Source organism: Mesoplodon mirus, assembly GCF_964341445.2.
Source record: "Mesoplodon mirus genome assembly, chromosome: 8".
NCBI lineage: Eukaryota > Metazoa > Chordata > Mammalia > Artiodactyla > Ziphiidae > Mesoplodon > Mesoplodon mirus.
This window is the reverse complement of record NC_138984.1, coordinates 17,013,552-17,033,335: the sequence shown is the minus strand read 5'-3', so window position 1 is coordinate 17,033,335 and position 19,784 is coordinate 17,013,552. Positions and strand designations below refer to the sequence as shown.

The 19,784-nt window shown below is 38.7% G+C and overlaps 1 protein-coding gene across 2 annotated transcripts in view; it reads right to left on the bottom strand.

Moving 5' to 3' along the window:
- Window positions 1-7,843: 7,843 nt before the first annotated feature.
- EPHA4 (EPH receptor A4) overlaps window positions 7,844-19,784 on the bottom strand; it is a gene marked incomplete at its 3' end in the record, with an annotated part of 146,724 nt that continues 134,783 nt past the window's right edge. The window contains exons 16-18 of one of the 2 annotated variants that reach the window (XM_082631072.1): window positions 16,477-16,632; window positions 15,195-16,140; window positions 7,844-10,497 (exon numbers count right to left, since the gene is read on the bottom strand). In XM_082631072.1, coding sequence (XP_082487198.1) covers window positions 16,026-16,140; window positions 16,477-16,632 — 271 coding nt within the window. Of the gene's footprint in view, window positions 10,498-15,194; window positions 16,141-16,472; window positions 16,633-19,784 lie in introns of those variants that run through there. The other variant, XM_082631073.1, reaches the window with a different exon arrangement.

The following is a 19,784-nucleotide window of genomic DNA, read 5'->3' as shown; positions in this document are numbered from 1 at the left end:
TATGACATTCCTTAGAGTCAAGAGGATATTTTCCAAAGTCTGGTATATTCAGTCTCAAATAACAACACATGCAGGAGAAGAGTTACTCAGTCCAAGTTGCTAAGACACACCCAGCATTTAAAAAATTTTTTCGAAGTATTTTTTCCAAAATGAAATACAAAAACATGACAAAGTACACATCACTCTTGTCATGGCCTGGTCTTACATTCTAATCTCATGTGAGCAAGGCTCAGTGACACACACACACACACACACACAGGATCTAATAAGAAAAATGAAATGGATTTAGAGATAAATCATAGCCCAAACCTAAAATAAGAAACTTCTTACAAACCCATAAGTAGTAGACTTTCAGTTTAAAAAGACTCCAGTCTCCTATGATATATAGTAATACTTGTGTCTATTGTTATTTATAATTATAATTAGTATTAGTAGGATGAAGTAGTAGTTTGTAATATCCAAACTAAGAAAATGAAGGTCAGACACTAAATCTTAGGTGATAGTACTGGGGGCATATATATTATATGACTAAGGTTGTAGGGCATGAAGATAAGGAGTTACCATTTCTTAAGTGTCTATTACCACGTACCTGGCTACTTAACAACTATTTACTTTCACATAGCAACCTTAAATGTTAGATATCAGTCCCATTTTACAGATGAGGAAAGTATGCAAGTTACCTAAGATGACCCTGGTAGTGAATGGTGAGGCTAGAATTCATGTCCAGTCTATTTCACACAAAAGCCAATGATCTTTCTAATCTTCTCAACACATTATTCCATCTGTCCAATACCTACACAGACAATGCCTGATGATGAAAGATGGTGACATTGAACATGAGAAAAATGAAGACAAAGAGTTTTGATAGCTTTATGATGATTCGCATATTTAGTACAAGAATATGTATTAAGGGTAATGACAGAGGATTCTTTCTTTCCTTGAATTTCAAAGCAGCAAAAACACATCACGAAGTTTCATTCTTTCATTCATTCAAGTAATTCAACCAGCATTAGTTAAACAGCTACCATGTGGAGAGCCATGGTAGCAGGCTTGAAGATATGGACAAGAAAAATTAAAGATTCCTAAGAATCTGTTCATCTTAGGGTCAAGTGGGGGAAACCGACAAGAAAATCAATAAGTACTTGGCATTGTTAAAAACACTGTCGGCAAGGTAGGCTCAAGGTGATGTGAGGAATCACGCGGCTGAGACTGAGAGGATGAAGAAGAACTTCTGTGAGGCACTGACTCAGGATCTTGAAGGATGATGGGCATTAACCAGGTGGACATGGTCTATAAAAAGAATAGACAGCACAGGGGAGGCACTAAGGCATGAAAACGCTTGGTGCATTTGGAAAACTGTAGTAGTCTCAAACTACTGTACTTTGAGAAACCTGTAGTCGGTCTCTTTGAAACTTGGACAAGTGGTGCTTGTACCCTGAGGCTTAGTTTCTTCATGTGTGAATCAGAAATAATAAAAGTACTTTTTTGGTAGACCTGGATGTTTTATTTGAGCTAAACTAAATTTGCACTTAGCACAGTTCTTGGTCCTTAGTACAGGCTCCATAAATTTTAGCTCTTGTGATCACGGAGAACTTTGCAGGTCACGGAGGATATGCCTTTGGTTAATAGCACGCAAAAATCATCTGGGTCAAACTTACTTAACAATAAGGGGAGACTTTCTAGACTTCTGATATGAAAAGTGCAGGAGTCAGCCAAGGCTTCAGGCATGATTCAGTCAGAGGGCCAGCCAGTGGGAAGCTGGTAAATGTTTAACAACCAGATCTGTAAGCTAGGAGGAGGAGAAGGAGGAAGAGGAAAAAAGAAAGAGGAGGAAAAGGGGAAGGAGAAAAAGAAGAAGCAGCCCTGATTTTTAGTGTTTGCAGATTTCCGTGGCATGAATACTTGCACCGTGGCCAATTTTAAACTACCAACATGCTGACCGGCTCACAAGTTTCCTGAAAATTTAACGATTGGCTCTTGCGAGCTGGTTGGTGCTAGCCGGCTCCAGGAGACCACTGGATCCAGCTCTGTTTCTTTGAGATTCTTTTCACCTATGTGTGTCACTTTGATACCGAAGGTGACTTTTCTTATGATGCCAGAATGGCTGCCAGAAGAAATGGTACATTTTGTTCATGCAGGAGTGGGGTAGGGTTTCAGATAGGTGGTTTCCCACCCTATGGAAAAGGAGTCTCAAGTTTCACTTTGATTGGACCTCCTCTGAACCAATCCTTGTGTCAAGGGTTTATTGTGATTCAGACCCACTAGGGTAACTATAGCTGGGGATGGGTCAGTCCCACTCACATGATATAAAGAGAGGACATGTGTCGTGAAGTTAGGTGCTATTAGGAAGAGAACCAAGGGGGAGTGAATTCTGGTTGAACTACCAGCAAAAGTCCAAGACACAGCCTGGGGAGTTTATACCTTATTGCTAGGATGATGCAAAAATCCTGGGGAGACAAATCATTGGAAATGTAGTCTCCCAATATCAGATGCCAATCCTTATTTTAAAAACTTATCAAAAAAGCACTGTTTCTAGCATCATTATATCAGGGAAAAATGTGTATTACATTAGCTCAGGTTTTCACATCAGATATTTTATAAACAGCCAGGACCTAAGCTTTAAAGAGGCAATTTACAAGGATCTTCTCATTTTACAAACGAGAATTTGTTTTGATTGTCCAAGTTTCTGACCATTTCGAGGGGGAAAAAAAGATGAACTCAATTAAACTTTAACTGAATAGTAAATGCTGTGGTGATTCTATTGTGTCATCTACAAGATAATGCATAAGCAAGAAGAACTTACAGGGCAATTAGCCCCCTGAGAGATTCTAATATTTCAATAAGTCATGGAAATAAATTTTGGGCAATTTAAAGAATAAAAACTCTATTAATTATAATGTTCTCTTGCCCATATAAAAAATTGTGCATGTGTGTCTTCTTGCCTTTTTCTATCAAGTAGTTCCTGAACTTCTTTGCAACTTTCCAGCCCCTCACATTTGCCTCTGGCTGATTTTAAATTATGCTAATTGAAAGAGGGAAAAATGCTGGTAATGGAATAAAATGGAATGCTATTTCTTATAGCATCTGGTGCAATCTGAGCCATTTAAAAGTGCATCTTATGGAACAGAGATCTGAATAAGCAATGCCAGTCTGATTACAAACAACATGGGTCTCATTAGAATACGTCAATCTGATTGCTAGGTAGTGATACACTGCAGATTACTAAGCCGTAATTGCCTCTTACATATTATGGGTATAATATATAGTTTCTCTGGGTGCATGTTAAAGACACTTTCTCTCATGGCTATCTTTTCCAGCTCTACACAAAGCAATATCTATGTTCTACTAAGTTGATTTTAACTAGGTCCTTAGGTCCTAATTCTATTTTCTTCTAAGCATTCATCAAGTTTTCCACAGCAGTGCTGTAAACAAAGAATTATATCTAGGACGATTGCCTGAAACAAGATATGTCAGGGGTCTATTACCCATTCAGCTGGGAGCAGTCAGTGGCTCAAGGCACTTCCTCCAAAGGGAAAGGGTAAAATCATTGAGGCCAAAGCCCATAATATAGCTACAAGTCCTAATTAGGTTGTTGATTTAAGTGTGTGGTACATTTTTTCATTGTCAAAATCCATTTGGTCCTTTACTATGACTAGGAGAATTCAGACATTAAGCCCATGTCATGACTGCTTCACACTGGTCATTTCATGACTTAAAACCTCCTATATGGGCTCCGAAATCAGGACTCAACAGTCAGACTCTCCAGTAGCACAATCTCTCCAACCTATGCTCCTGCATCACATGCTCTACACCAGCCAGTTCATTGCAGCCCCTAGACCACCAATGAACAAAAGGCAAATCTCCGTGCAGCTGCAAATCCAGGTAAGTCCTTGGACTCTGCCTTGGGGTGTGGAGGTAGATGCACCATGGGCTGGGAGTCAAGCAACAGGACATCAGAGTTGTGCAATGTGGTGTGCATCTGTGGGCCTCTCCCTCCTTCAGTTTTCTCATCTGAATCCCCAGAGAATAGATGTCCAAATTGTGTTGCAGAGAACTTTCATTCTGTGGAGATGTTAAAAGGGTTTCATTATCAAATGTATTTGGAAAATGCTCAAAGTAGCAAAATTGGTTCCTTTCCCACAGGACTTCTCAGAGCCTTTAATGTATTAATGTATTAAAATGTTCTATGAATCTCCAAAAGGGAGTAGTGAAATGTATCACTGCTTTCCAATCCTATTTGACCATAGAAACCTTCTGACCCCAACCTACCATCTATTCAATAATACTCATTAACATCTTATCAACCTAATGTTTTATCTAAATACCTACTCTCTATTGTGTCACATTTGGACAACATGGCTTATTCACGTGGTCTAACTGGCCTATGTAGACATCCATATTTGCAGCTCTGGTTTTCCTTAGAATTGATGACTCTGAATTCTCACAAGACCCTGACAAAGTAGGCTCCCATTTTAAAGATGAGTAAACTGAGTTTCAGGGCAGTTAAGTGATTTGCCCAAGGTCACAAAGGTAGTGAGTAGCCAAGGCAGGGTCCACATCAAATCTGTGCACATTTTTATTCCATCATGCTTAGCCTTTACTTTGGTTAATTTTTCTCTCATCTTTGGACCCTGTGAAGCAGTCATGACCTGGGCTTAATGTCTGAATTCTCCTAGTCATAGCAAAGGACCAAATGGATTTTGACAATGAAAAAATGTACCACACACTTAAATCAACAACCTAATTAAGACTCGTAGCTTTTTTTTTCTATTTGGTTAATAACTAGCCTCTTTGTCACAGGTCATCATCAAATGAAGAATGGCATTTGAGAAACGCTGTCCATAGTTTTTATGCTTAGAACATGAAAATGATAATTAAAGAAAATCACCACTTCCTCCCCCACTATATATCACAGGTGGTATCTTAGCAATAATAGCTTACACTCTGCTTTTAGTGAAGAGTAGACTTTGAAAATTAATTCTCACAAAACAAAGTGTGTAGGTGAACATTGTGCTTAAGGTATAGTTTGTTTCACTAGAGTTTATCAAAAATAATTAACATGACAAATCTGTCGAAAGTAAGCCATCTGGCACCAGAATAGGCAAGTGGTGTTTAGGGAAGAATGCACCAACGGATATACTGCTCACAATGGTCTGTAACATCATCATCAAACTGGAACATACCCATCGGACAAATTGATTAATAAGCTAGAAGGGAGCAACCCGGGTTCATCACATGGTATGGCAGTGGGAGTAGAGGCAACAAGCAATCTCTGGAGTCCAACTATTTGTCTTTAAATCCCAAATTCCAACACTTATTAGCAAGGTGGGTTTGGACTAGCTGTCTAATCAACTTATGCCTTAGTGTTTTCATCTATAAAATGGGTGCAAGGGTGCTTCTGTCATAGGCTGTTGTATTTAAATAAACAGAGTTTAGTACGTGGCTGGCATGCAGTTAAGTGTTTACAAATGTTTAAAGGAATGAAATCCTCTAAGCCTGCACTTTGTCTCTAATTCTGAAGATGTCTCAGAATAAGTCTTCAGGGTCATGTCCATCTGATAGGCATCAAGGGGTTAAGGTGGTGTGGTTTTACACACTCTAGTTGTGTCTTTATTTGGAGGAAAAAATAACACCTCAAATCTGTTGCTTACGTCAGGATTTATTCTATGCTCCCCACCCTCCTTTTCTCCTAGGGAAACTGAGTGGCTAAGGCAATTTAAACCCTAAGAGGCAGGTACTTTTGTGTATAAACCGAAGGTTGTGTGTAGCCACAGTGTAGAGATCTGTGATGCAGAAAGGAAAATGCAATCCCTAAAGCATCTAGATAGACAAGGATGAGAAAGCAAATGTTGTAACAAGTCTGCTGATGCTTGTCTGCATCTCTGGGAAATGACCATGGGACACGTTTATGGGAGATCAGGCAAAGCTTACAGATGCACTTCACTTCTACAGGACGTTTCCCTGACCTCCCCTAGGTGCATGGGGCTGCTGTACTTGTGATAGAGCCTGGCTAACTACTATAAGCATTTTAGTTCTTTTTCCTGTGCACACTTCCCAGCCTCCAAACAGGTTAGGCCCATGTGATTGGGTTCTGGTCAATGAAGAAGGGAAGTAGGAATATAATCTCTTTCCAAGCCTGGCCTTAAAGCCTCAAGACAATCTTCCACATTCTCTTCCCATTACACGTTGCCTTGGACACCACATGTGGCAGCCTCACAGGAGGGGAAGAGCTTGGATTCCTGAGTCACTGCTTGGAAAATTGCCAGGAAGATCCTCTGACTCTTCTCCAGGCTGTGATGTGAGCTGGAAATAAAACTTTAGTGTTTTCACCACTGAGAATATAGGGTCAGAAGCTAGCTTGCACTACACTGAAATAAATCTCATAATTATTAAGATTACATGTGGCAATTTTGACACCAGTCTACCAGCTCATTCTAGAAAATGTAGGGGAAAATACCGACAATGTGACAGTTAATTTTATGTGTCAAACTGATTGGCCATGGGATGCCCAGGTTAAACATCATTTCTGGGTGTGCCTGTGAGGGTGTTTTCAGTTGAGATTAGCATTCGAATCAGTGGACTCAGCAGATTGCCCTCCCACTGTGGGTCCGAATCATCCAGTATGTTAGGATATAGATGGAGGAACCCCCACCCCGCCCCTTTTTCCCTGCCTCACTGTTTGAGCTGAGACATTTCATCTCATTTTCTCCTGCCCTTGGATAAGGATTTACACCATTGGCTTGACTGGTTCTCAGGCCTTTGGACTTGGGCTGAATTACACCTCTGGCCTTCCTGGGTATCCAGTTTGCAGATTGTGGAACTTTTCATTCTCCATAATTTTGTGAGCCATTTCCTCATAAAGAGGGTCTTTATATACTTATATCTTTATATCTCCATATATAGATATACGTCTCCTATTAGTTATTTCTCTGGAGAATCACAGTTGCTTTTCCATCTTGCTGAACAAATCTGGGAGAAAATGTCAAGCCTAGTCTCCTTCCAATCACAAATACGTTGTCAACTACTCTACATATCAATATAGCTGATTCTAGAGAGGTGTTTCAGTAAGAAATAAACACGAAATAACCAGACGTAACCCAGATTCTTTTCATTTCAAGGCCCATGTTTTAAAATGTCCCTGGTAACACTAAAAGGCAGGCCCTACTCTCTGAAGCTAGCTGCACTTAAGTGCTTTAATTTATTATAGTAAATCTTCAAGTCTGACTTCCAATTAACAAGGGCTTAGCCAATGGTAGTTTATTGAATGAAATATGTGGAGAACATCCATTCTTAAAACTGTGGCCTTTAATATTTTCATATCCTACACCAATTTAAGATTTGATAAAATTTATGAACTTTCTCCCCATCAAACCACACATATAATCATTAACAACTGCACCATGTTTTAGGAAAACTTTTCGACACCTTGGAGCTCCAGTGGTGTATCGTCAAGGGTCCATGGATCCTGGATTAAAAGCTCTTGGTAGGGACACGTAGCTAGCCACTTGGATCAGTAGCAACGGTGTTAGAGAGGTGCAGAACTGGGAATGTTAAAGACAGCTTGTATCCTCAGAAGAGCTACTGTTTGTTGAGTTCTGGCTAGATGCTAGACATTGTGCTGACATTTGAATATAGTCTTCATAAAAGCTCTTGGCATTGTAATTGCCATTCTACAAAGAAATGGGCACAGGGAAATTAAGAAACTTGCCTTAGATTGTATGATGAGTAAGAGGTGGAGACTGAATTCTAACCAAAGTTCAGTCTTAATTACAGTGGGATACAGGATCTCACGGAATCTAAGTTAGATTTGTTAATACGTTGTTCTCAAGGGCGAGGACCATTTAGAAATCAATGCTTTTTATTCTCTAAATAAGCAAAATTAGAATTGAAGATGTTGTGTTCTAAGCAAATGACAACAAGTGATTAATTTAGAAACACCATGCATGTGGCAAAAGTTGTTGAAAAGAGACAACTAGATTCCACGTTTGTATACGGCAACTACTTTATTATTTTCAAATGCAAACTCTTTGCATTTAGTTTGCTATTTTACAATTTTACAAACTAGGTATAAAAGACCATAAATAAATGACATAAGTTATGTGTACCTAAAATTCATGAAGGGAAAAAAAATACCTTGACAAATTAAAACAAAATAGAAAAATCTCTGTCTAACTCAAGAGATCGCTCAAATTTTGGAACATGTCTGAACCAAGCATTGTTCTGTTAATTTCTTCTTCAGTATGAACTAAATTATAATATGCCTTATACATTCTAATTTTAACCACAGTCCTTGCATATTCCAACATGCTTGGAGTGATACAAAAAATAAATGCACTCTTCAGTGTGTACCAATGCTTGATGTTGTTTGGAGAATGTTAAAGAAGTGAAAATATTGCTTCTAGAACCTTCCTTTACTTGTCAGAATTTAAGTGTCTTCAGACAAATATTGAGGCTATAAGTGTGTATGGATTAATACACATATCCTTCACAGATTGAATACAAGAGGTCTCAAAAACACACACCAGCAGTGTAGTGAGCATAACTTTTCTTTAAAATAACTTTTTAAAACACACCGAAACATTTCATTCTTAAGATTGTTAAAAATAATTTGGGGCCAGCGAACACATGGTGAAGCTACTTGATTTGGTGCAGGGGAACAGCTTAATGCTGCCTAATGATTTAGCATCTGAGTATGACTTAGCATCTGAGTTCACTAGGGCAGCATTCATTCCTGGGGCTAAATACAGCACCTTAAGTTGGTCTCCTGCCCTGACCTCCAGGGAAAGAAAACCCACTCAGAGATTCAACCTCATTTCTTTATACATATTTTTTCAGGCATCAATGCATAGGCACATCCCTTTAGAAATACATTAAAGTCCCCAAAAAGGGGTGAATTAACTTTGTCACTCTGGCATAGTTATGAGAATACAATGCCATACACCCTGTCAGAATGTAATAAATATTTATTGATGATTTTCTCTACTTATCCAACAATATAAGGTTTGGAATCTTTTTTTTCCCCCATTTTTCCCTGATTTGATGTTATAGCTTATATAAATGGCCACAGTTTCTGCAACCATAGCTTAGAATAAGCAAGGCAGCCACTCTGATTATGAAAAATGGCAGTATGTTGGCTGGATTTTGGTATACATTATCAGATCAAAACTGAATCTTCACACACTGGACCTCAGATTCCAGAAGGCTGATGCACTTTTGAGGGTCATAGAAGTTAGCTGCATATTCATAACAGTCGAACTGTCCGTGTAAATTGGGAACCTGAAGTTGCTTGAGGCCATTTCATCCCTACTATGCTAACCTCAAGAGTCGCTGGCATGTATTTTTCTGTGATATTGGGAGACAAAGTATTAATCCAGGACACAACATCTCAAAGCCGACACACGCATCTACGTTCATCTCCGAAAGTATATGAATTGCATATATTTGTTTGCATTCAACACGTCCATTTATGCAGGAAAACAAAGGCTACTTGTATTCCATTTGGGGTTACTAGACAAATTCAATCCCCTTCTCTCCCTCCACCAAGGAACTGGTGATCCAGGTGAGGAGTTCAATCAGAATTCGTGATTTTGATGATGGGTTGTCACCTGAATGGATTTATATTCTAAAATCACTCCACCGCTAAGGTGAAAATGCCTCTGTCCAAAGCTGTAGGATGACTTACTAAGGTTAGCGTGGCTGCTACAAAATACACTTATAGATACAGGACATTTAACACTTCCGGGTTGTCCTTCTAAGGGGATGGGGCATGGTTTCCAGGCCCACTATCTCACGTGGCTCTTCATCTCAGAACTGGTGGCAAACCAGACCTCTCCACGTGTAGCATTCCGCAACATTCACAGGCAGTTCTAAGCATGAGGTTATATACTCACACACACGTACACACGCATACATACACACACACCTATGTACACACATCAAAAGAGATAGTCAGCTCATATTTAGTCTAGGAAAAAAATATATTTATATCACTGCGATGGCACACCCTGGGTAAAACGTTACTTTAGCAATGCATATCGTAGGCAGCTCACGGGAACTGGCTTTGTTTTGTGTGGTGGCACCGGACCTGGTGTCCATGGTAAAACCTGTAGCCTTCGGTCACTTGCTGCCACACCAATGCAGCAGGGACATACAGAAATGAGATATGGAAATACATATAAATAAAACCAAAGGAGTTGGGGAACAGGGGCTCTGCAGAGCTGGTGCTGCCAGACAGGACATTCCTCAGTGCAATTGGAAAACAGATGCTGAAGCTTGAATGTTTGCCATTTCTTTCACCGGGAAAGGGGATTTGAAAGTCAGAAATGTGTTCTTTTCAGGAATGAGTGTTGTTTCATCAGCGTCTTTGCTCCAGAACTGGCATAGTAGAAGCAGAAGAAACACGTTTAGAAGGAACTGAGGAGGGTGTGTTCTGTTTGCTTCTGTGGGCTTTGTAATCAAAAGGAAGGGCTGTGAGGCCAAGATAGCAGAATGTACTCCCTGGAGAGAAAAGAACAAGACTTCAGACAAAACATCAACCTATCTCGCCAGCCAGTTGTCAACCCATATAAGTACAGAGAAGGCAGGATGGCTCGGTATGGAGTCCAGGGAGAAGATCGTAAATTCTTATTTTCCTCCTCTGAAAAAATGATAACTATAATAATAAAAATGTTTATTAACAGCTTCATTATTTATTATAACTCAGAGTAAAATACTATTCATATCCCTATTATATGGATGAGGATATGGAAATGGAGAGAGGTTAAAAAACCTGCTTGTGTTTGTACGTTCTGAAGTAGCAGAGCTGGGATTAGAATCCATACAGTCCAAGTGTACAGCCAAGCTTTACCCATTATGGAAACAGCCTTTCTTTGAAATAAAAATTCTGAACTGTTATGGTTCATTTGTGCAAGAAGGGCTTAGAGCTGCTGAAAGGATGCAGATTGTACTACTCTAAAAAGTCAGTTGTTCCAAAGAGGGATATTGTGTATTTTAGGGACACATCTGGAAACATCCCAATCCACCAATATTCAACAATATGATTGAAAAAATGCCAGCTACGAAATAAAAAGCATTGGATGTTTTTCGTAAAGAGAAAGTAACTTCTAACGAATGGGAGTATCTAATTAGTAAAGGATCCGTGCAATCTGCATATAACAGGTAGAGAGAGGAAACCCGGGGCCATGGGCACAGTGAGGGAGGTCTTGGGGACTGAAGTCCACCAAGAGACAGTCGCCGCCGCCCCATCAGCTTAGATTCTAACAAGGCTGGCACAATGCAATGGAACCATTGTCCTCTCATTCATCAAATAATCAACTCAGGCCAAAAGAAGCAACTCTTCTTCTTTCCTTTTGATAACTTTCCATCAAGATTGCTCTTGGACTATATCTTCCACCACAGTGTCCGTGTTTAGCAGTTGGTGGCCTCAAGTGTAGAGCAAAAATTCAGACCAAAGTGCATCTTATTATAGATAATTTTCCTTATTTTATCAAATCAATTTATCTGCTTGTTTTGTATATGTGCATTGTTTATTGTGTGAGGGAGATAAATCAAATTTAGTTTCTTGGAGGTAAATGACCATTACTTAAACCTGTAGAAAATACTTTAGTCTACTTGGAGAAAGTAATAAGATTTTTGTATAAAATATTTGGATAGACATTACTTCTTAAGCAATTTAAAATTATAAATGTGGGTAAGGACATAACTACCAAGGTCTTCAGGTAGTCACTTGTCAACATCATTCATTTTTGACAATTATGAAAAAAAAATAAAGAAAAAGGATCAGATCTATTTTTCCAACTCTTTCTTCTCTGGAAATCAGTAACTCTATCGAACATAGTTTTTTAAACCTGAATGCGCAGGGATTCCATCAGGCAGACATGTATTTACATGAAGGACAAAGTGAACACAAACTTGACCTTAAAGACCCTGAAGGAGAATAACCAACTCCATATGGATATGCACACTTTTTGAAGGTGATGTTCTTTTGCTACTTAGAGGAGAAAGGGTCATCTCAAAAACACGTTTGCCCCGTTTGTGTCTGCCAACTCCCTTCTTCACTAAATGCCTGGATATAGATATATTTGTAATGTTCAGTGGCTATTTGGATACTCGGTGCATATATGAAAAAAGTGTGGGAATGTGGAGGCTTATATCTAGGTGATGTCAGAATAAAAGGGAGAAAAATAAACCTTTTCTTCCTTGAATTCAAGCAACCTCTTCCTTTATCGTGAGGAATTGCTTGAACAGAGACCAGACAAAGCATGTGGTCTGTGTGGGATCAGGAGTGAAAGATGTGACTTTCATGGTGACTAAATAAACAACAGCTTTGTTCCTTTGAGTCAGTCATGAAGACATCAAAGTGTCTTTATCATCCAGTTCTTTTCATTGCAATGGGGTCTTACTTGTACATTTCACTCTTCCCAATTATAAAATAACAATGTCATACATTTCAAGGCTAAATAATACAGGAGTGATTTGATAGGTCTACCACCTTCTGTATAGATACACATCTATCCCCAAACTCTCATACACCCATTGAAAGTGAAGAAGCTTCATCTGGATGGTTCCCTACCACTGAACTTTTCACCCCGCTCTGGCCTGCTGCAATAAAATGTTTGGGTTCACAAGTGAAAGATGGGTGAATAACACTTGGGAAACCTTGGAGGAAGAGTACTCCTTTGTTCTGTGAAGTTCAGTGTGTTCTACATAGGAGTAGTTCATATACACAACAACACCATGTGTTAGGAAAGGTGTTATTGTTAAAGTGTCATTATCGCTGATTTACAGGTGGAGGAACTGAGTTATAAAGAAACACAGAGTGAACTTCCCACTGTCAACAACTCAGTTGGTTTTGGAATCCAAGCTGTCTGGATGCCAGAGTCTGGCTCCACACCCTGGGAAACAATACAAATTCCTATTGTCCTCACATCTCTCTTTCAACGTGCATGACTTCCTGGAAGTAGTGGAGTTCCACTTTTACTGCTATTGGATATTATTTTAGACACATAGAAAGCCTTTTTTTGGTCTTTCCATTGGCCTGGGCTCTAACTCAGACAATGTGTAAAAATTAAGATTCAGAAACAACCTTTGAATGAATTTCATATTCCACCTTTTCCTCAGTTCTCAACTGAATATTTCATTTGCAGAGATACCTGCTAAGATGTAACAAATCCACTCCAACACAGTACATAACATTAACGTGTTAGGACATCTTAGAATTGACACACTCTCTTTTTAAAAATATTCTGCTTTGACTATGTTCAATGTTTAGAAAAATACCTCAAGTCTTAAGCTGCTGATTGTAAGAAAGCAAAACTTTTAATTATTCAATGTGTGCAAGGTAACATTCTCTTTTTACTCACAAGATAACACTATAATGCTACCTTATTTGAATTGGACTGCAGGAACTGAAAACAGAATATCCCACAGCTTTACAGAAGGAAAAAAAAATAATTTTTTTTAAAAGCAAGTGAACCTCCCCAAGATTTGTCAACTTTTAACATGAATATCCAGAACTCCCTGACTTCAGCAAAAGCGGTGATAAAACAGAAATTCTTGGAGTAGTTTAAAAAACAAATTTCACATTCCTTCTGAACAGAAAAGTTTTCACAACTAATGTTGTAAAAAGGTTTTTACTAAACTGTCATGATTTGACAGCATCAAATTTAACATTCCTTGCTCTATAAGGATAAAACCAAGTGGGGGAGAAAGGTCATTAAAATCAGCCAAGCTCTTCTTTAAAAGTGATAAAAATGGAAGAGTTAAAAAAGTTAAAATTTGTCCAGTCAAAAAAGTTAGGCTATTTGCTTCTAGGAATGAACAGAGTCATTTAAATTCACATGTTTTAAGAAGAAAATCCGGGATTAAAATAGAAGTACCTAAGGCTAATGGGCTTGATGGATGAAAAGACTATTTTTTTAGTAGGTCACTTTCTGATAATGTCAGTCAAGGTGTCTTCCAAGTCTCACCATTGACATCTAGGTAAATCCTCCTTGGCTGACCCAGTTAGGTACAGGGGCTACTGGAGCAGGATAGGAACACTCCTGGGCATGTATCCGGAAGAACCACACTTTGAAAAGATACCTGCACCCAACGTTCATAGCAGCACTATTTACAATAGCCAAGACATGGAAGCAACCTAAATGTCCATCGATAAAGAAACGGATAAAGAAGATGTGGTGTGTGTGTATATATATATATATATATATATATATATATATATATATATATATATACACACACACACACACACAGTGGAATATTACTTAGCCATAAAGAGAATAAAATAACGCCATTTGCAGCAATATGGATGGACGTAGAGATTATCATACTAAGTGAAGTAAGTCAGAGAAAGACAAATACCATATGATATCGCTTATATGTGGAATCTAGAACAATGATACAAACGAACTTATTTATAAAACAGAAACAGACTCACAGACTTCAAAAACAAACTTATGGTTACCAAAGGGGAAAGGGGTGGGGGAGGGATAAATTAGGAGGCTGGGATTAACATATACACACTACTGTATATAAAACAGATAACCAACAAGGACCTACTGTACAGCACAGGGAACTCTACTCAGTATTCTGTAATAACCTCTGTGGGAAAAGAATCTGAAAAACGGTGGATATATGTATATGTATAACTGAATCACTTTGCTGCACACCTGAAACTAACACAACATTTTAATCAACTATACTCCAATATAAAATAAAAATTAAATTAAAAATAAAAGAAGGAAAAAAAAAAAGAAAATGAAACTCATGGAAAGACCCTCCAGTACTCCTTAACCAAAGCAAATTCTCCAAAGAATGGGGCATATGCATGACCCAACAAGGTTAGAGGTTACTACCCAGTACCCAAAATATGCTCAGTAAGCATCTGTGGCAGGAATGAAGGGCACCAAAGGACAAGAGGACCCTCATAGTATGAAGGAAAGCACAGCCAGTGGAGGTCTAGATGCCACCCTGACCTCATATAGTTCCTATTTCACTTCCTCCTGGAAGAACAGCAGAGAAGCCATACTGCTTTGGGTCTCCTCTCCCAATGTCAGCAGGGCTGAAATCTTTAAAAAAAAACCTAAACTACCTGATAGCCATGAAAGATATTTACTGCTTAGTGTTTCAAATAAGAAAGTTTAAAAAAAAAGCTTTCATTGGAGAAGGACTCATTGCTGGTTCTTTTGCCTTACCTTGTAGATTTGAGTTTGCTTCTTTAAAGGAGGAAAGTATGAAACTTCCCTACACAAGATTGTCACAATCCACTATCCATAAGGTAGTTACGATAAGTTTGTAGAGTCCCCAGATAAGACTTATATGGCACAGCCTCGGGCCCAAAGAAACAGACCTCGTTTGTCCAGGTAGGGGGTATGGTGCTTGGGTATTATTATTATTATTATTATTATTATTATTATTATTAATTATTATTATTATTATTTTAAAATCCACTTTCCTTTTCTCTCCAGCCCCGCGTGTCTGCATAATCCACCAGGTGGCCGGAGCACCAAGCGGCAACACTGATGAGTCACATGACGTTCACCTAGGTTTTATCCCTGGTACGAACCAAGCCTTAAAAGTTTAACTGAGTCCTTCAAAAATGGGCATGGTCTTCATTCCAGTGAAAGAAGGATGGACTGTAATTTATGCCACAAACAAAACACTACGGTTGTAATTCCAAATGGAGAGAAGATCAAGGATGTCTCGGAGAAGCTCAGCGTCTGGCAGCAAATACGGCATTGAAACAGGAGGCGGGTGTTCTATTTATATAGGTACATGTATTTTACAAATTGGTGATGGATGGATGGACTTCTGAGAAACAATTTGTTCCAGGTCTAATTCAAATGAAGGTTGTCATTTCTGTAAGCCCCACAGTTTCAGCCATCTGTACACCAAGCAACACTGCAGATATTTTTTTTCTTTAATTTCAGAGGGCGAAGACGAAGTAAAAAAAGTGCAGTTCTTCAATTAAAGTGCATGGATGAGGTAAACTAATTTCAAGAGTCTTGAGTTTATTCAATACTGGCTCAGACTGGAACCATTCTGCCGTGTATCTGCTGCATTTGGGTTCTCATTGCCTGGACACTGCTCAAGATCTTATTCTGGTGTGTGATAGCTGTGATGCCAATTCTGGCCAGGTCACTGTAAGTAGAGGGAGAAAAAAGTGGGAGAGGAGAACGTGATGAGGGCTGAGAATCTCTTTTCTGGGCTTCATGCAGACATGCATTTGAATCAGCCACAATTAATACAGCACAACAAGGCAGGTGTATTAAAATGTTTAATTAAGCAACTGAATGCAACAATGTAGGTGCTTTATAGAGGCTGTGCAAAATTACACTCAATCAATCAAAATGAAAGGCATTCCAGTTTTCTTTTCTTTTAAAAAATGAGTAGGATGATTATGCAGCTCAAAGCAAAAGAAGCAAAATACTATGAAATCTAGATTTACCCTTTTGTGTTACATCGCTGAGTACTTACTCCTGGTTCATGTGCACTACAGCCTCTAGTGTGGTATAACCAGCAGCAGTGAAGTTATCCTTATACCGGTCCATTTTAATGGCCTGGAGCCAATCACCCACCGATACCACGGCAGAGAATTCAGGGGAGCTTGGATCCAACAAGGCAGTGTTAGGTCTGGAAATGGAACATGAAAGTGTAGACAGACAAGAGTTACTAGAGAGACAGCCTGACTCAGAAGTCAAATGGTCTAAGACAGGCGAGGGGAACCAAAGCACCAAGAACGGGCTTCAGATGGAATCACCAACGTCAAATGTCATCATGTGATTTTTCACCCCTAATTTCATAAAGCTGCAAAAGCATGTCTCAATCACCCTATTTGTTCTTAACTTCATTTCCCACATTTGTTTTATGTGGACCTCTTAATGCATTAAGGATCAGAGGAGGTCTTTTAACATCCTAGCCTGGGGTAAAGACTGGGGGAGCCCTTGTGGCTGAAACCAGCTCAGTCTTTGAAGGAAAGGTCCAGTCCCTGCCAGCACTGAATATCACAGACTTTAGTTCAGCAACTATGGAAACCCTAGTGAAGGATGCGTAAGGAAAACTGTGAGCTTGTAACCCGCCAGACTTGATGGAAGCAGAGAAAACAGCGAGAGTTCAAGTCCGGCATGCTTCCAGCCAGGTTTGCAGGCAGGCTCAGTGCATTCAAACAAACTTGGGACAGCAGGGAGTTAATCCTCTCTTTAATCAACGCAGCCTGACCAGCACGTGTGCCAAGACTGGCAGGAAGAATGGCCACTTTGATCACTGTTTGGATTGTGGAATGTGCTTCTCGTTTTCCCTTGCTGGGGCTCCTAAAAGAATCATTTCAACAAATTCCAAGCCCTTCTTATTAACTTATTTATTAGTTGATGCATTTCTCAGGCCAGGTGTTTTACATTAGATCACTGTCAAGAGGGGCTAGAGTTCAAGGCAAGTATTCTGTCATCCCTCTTGACATTGATACAGAATAAATAATCTATTTATGGAAAGTATTTCTTAAGAGAATTATAGTCATCTTCATCTCAAACTACATAATAATCATAAGGTAGACATTAACAGGGTATTTTATACCACCTTTATTATAATTACCTGTATAGCAAGCAACCTTGCTACATGTTAAGTTCTATTTTCTTGAACTCCCTTTCCCTAGAAATTATAGAATGTGGTTGATCTTAACATTTTGACCTGATTTTCACCCTGAGACTATGCTGCTTGAATATGAACATCTAAATCAGAATTATATCATCACTACTGAATTTTCAACCAAAAAAAATCCTTTTCTTGTAAAAACAAAATTAAGTCCCTCTAGTGGCTTAACTTTCTACATAGTAGAATTAATCCAATCCATTTTTCATTTTCATTGTTACCTAAATTATCTTGATTTGCATTACTTCTTTTTTTATATCAATATGTTAACAAAGACTTGCTTTATCAATCAGTTTTGTGTCCAAATAATAGCTTGTCTTTGTGACCTTTCTTTTTTTTGTCCATTATTTCAATTAAATCCAATTTTCTGAGTAAAATTCTGCAGATTTTTATGGTAAGAATCATCAAGATTTCATTCTTTTCCCAATTTTGAGCCAATAACAAACACTACCACATAGAATTTTAGACATTAGTGTTGAATGTTTACCAGGAATATTAACGAACAAAAACCAAAAGTTTGCATTTACTTCTAACTTTAAGCCAAAGCATTAAAAGGGCCACATGGAGGTTCTAGGTACCTGACAAGGTCAAAATGACCTTAGAATGAAAATACCCTTACTCAGTATGGATGAACTCTAAGGGTCATTCTCAAGCTTGTTCTGGAAGTCTTTGTGTTCTTTGTGGAACACTGTGACATCTGCCTAATTTTGTGCTGAATCACATACCATGTTATACTACCTTCCATTATCAGCAAGCAGTAAGAAGCATCAAAGCTCTTAAGTCCCATCAATGAGAAAAATCTAGAAGTGAGAGAAGTGTGTCCAACAACCCAATTTGTTCTGTACTTTGGTGCAAAGCACACATTATACAATGTTAGCAACTAAAGAGTTTATACCAGCAGGAGAAGCCCCAAGTACCAAAGAACCTTCAGACAAAATAACGTGGCATCCGGAGCTGGAGATAAAAAGCTGGAGGAGTTTTACCTTGGAATAAAAGAAACTAGCTACACCTGGAAAAGAGGCCTTAGTGCCATCTATTTTCACCCTCTTGGAGAAGAGAAGAACCAAAAATAGACCAGAAATGATTTTATTTTAGGTCATATAGCTACCAGTGGCAGAAGTGAGATGTGAATTCAGCCCAGTGTTATTTCAGGAGAGCATGGTCATTAACTCTTTGTATGGTGGCTAGTGGTACAGGATCTGAAAGTCTAAGAGAACACAGGGTATCTCTGCTGTTCACTCCCAATTCTTTTCCTCACATATTGTAATGGTAAGCATATTCCTTCTCCTCCAATCTGTAGGCTAAGTTTTCAAGAAAAAGACTGCAGAAGAGCATCCTAGTGCCAGCCAAGACTGGAAGGGCTTGGATACTATGGGCAAAAATGTCTTCCTACTTTTAACTTAGGGTCTTGATGAAAGAGAAGACTTTGAGAAACACAGATCTGGAGATGAGTAGAGGCCTCTCTTCCTACGGGCCTGAATCACCTAATCCTATTATGCCTGTCTTCTTAAACCATTTAACTCCTAACAATGGTCAATGGGACTGGTATCTAGGTATCCTGGATCTTATACCAGTAAAGCCCAATTTCCAGGTAGAAAAGGTCCTACTGAATTAATTATAAGACCTGCAGTATCTTTATCTTCTTTCTGGACTGAAATGCTTCTTTTTGCTCTTTTCAATGAAGTAACTACCTATTTTACAGGTGATTCAATCATTTTAGTTTTTAAAACTCTTCTCAAATATTCATCTGCATGCTTTGTAACTTGATCAGTTTTTATCTTGGTCCTGTTTCCTTCCCCTCTTGAAAGACTCAGAAAAGAGCAACTTTAAGAACTGAAACCCAGGAATCTCTTGCTAACAATTCACACTTTATTAAGTCGACTTAAAGATGTCTTCGAATTCTTATTTTTTGCTAACTCCATGTTCCTTCCCCTTTCAAAATACAGCATCTAGTAACCTGACCATCTTCCAAAAGTACATTTCATCCATCTTCCTAAGTTTTCAGGTCCAGCCTCACAAAATAATCACTTGAGCTGTTCCTTTGTCGTTGTTGTTGTTTTAAATTTGTTTTTCTGACTTCTGTTTGAGGCCTGACAAGTACTAAGGTCTTCAAAATGGTGAAAAGAACTACCATAAATACT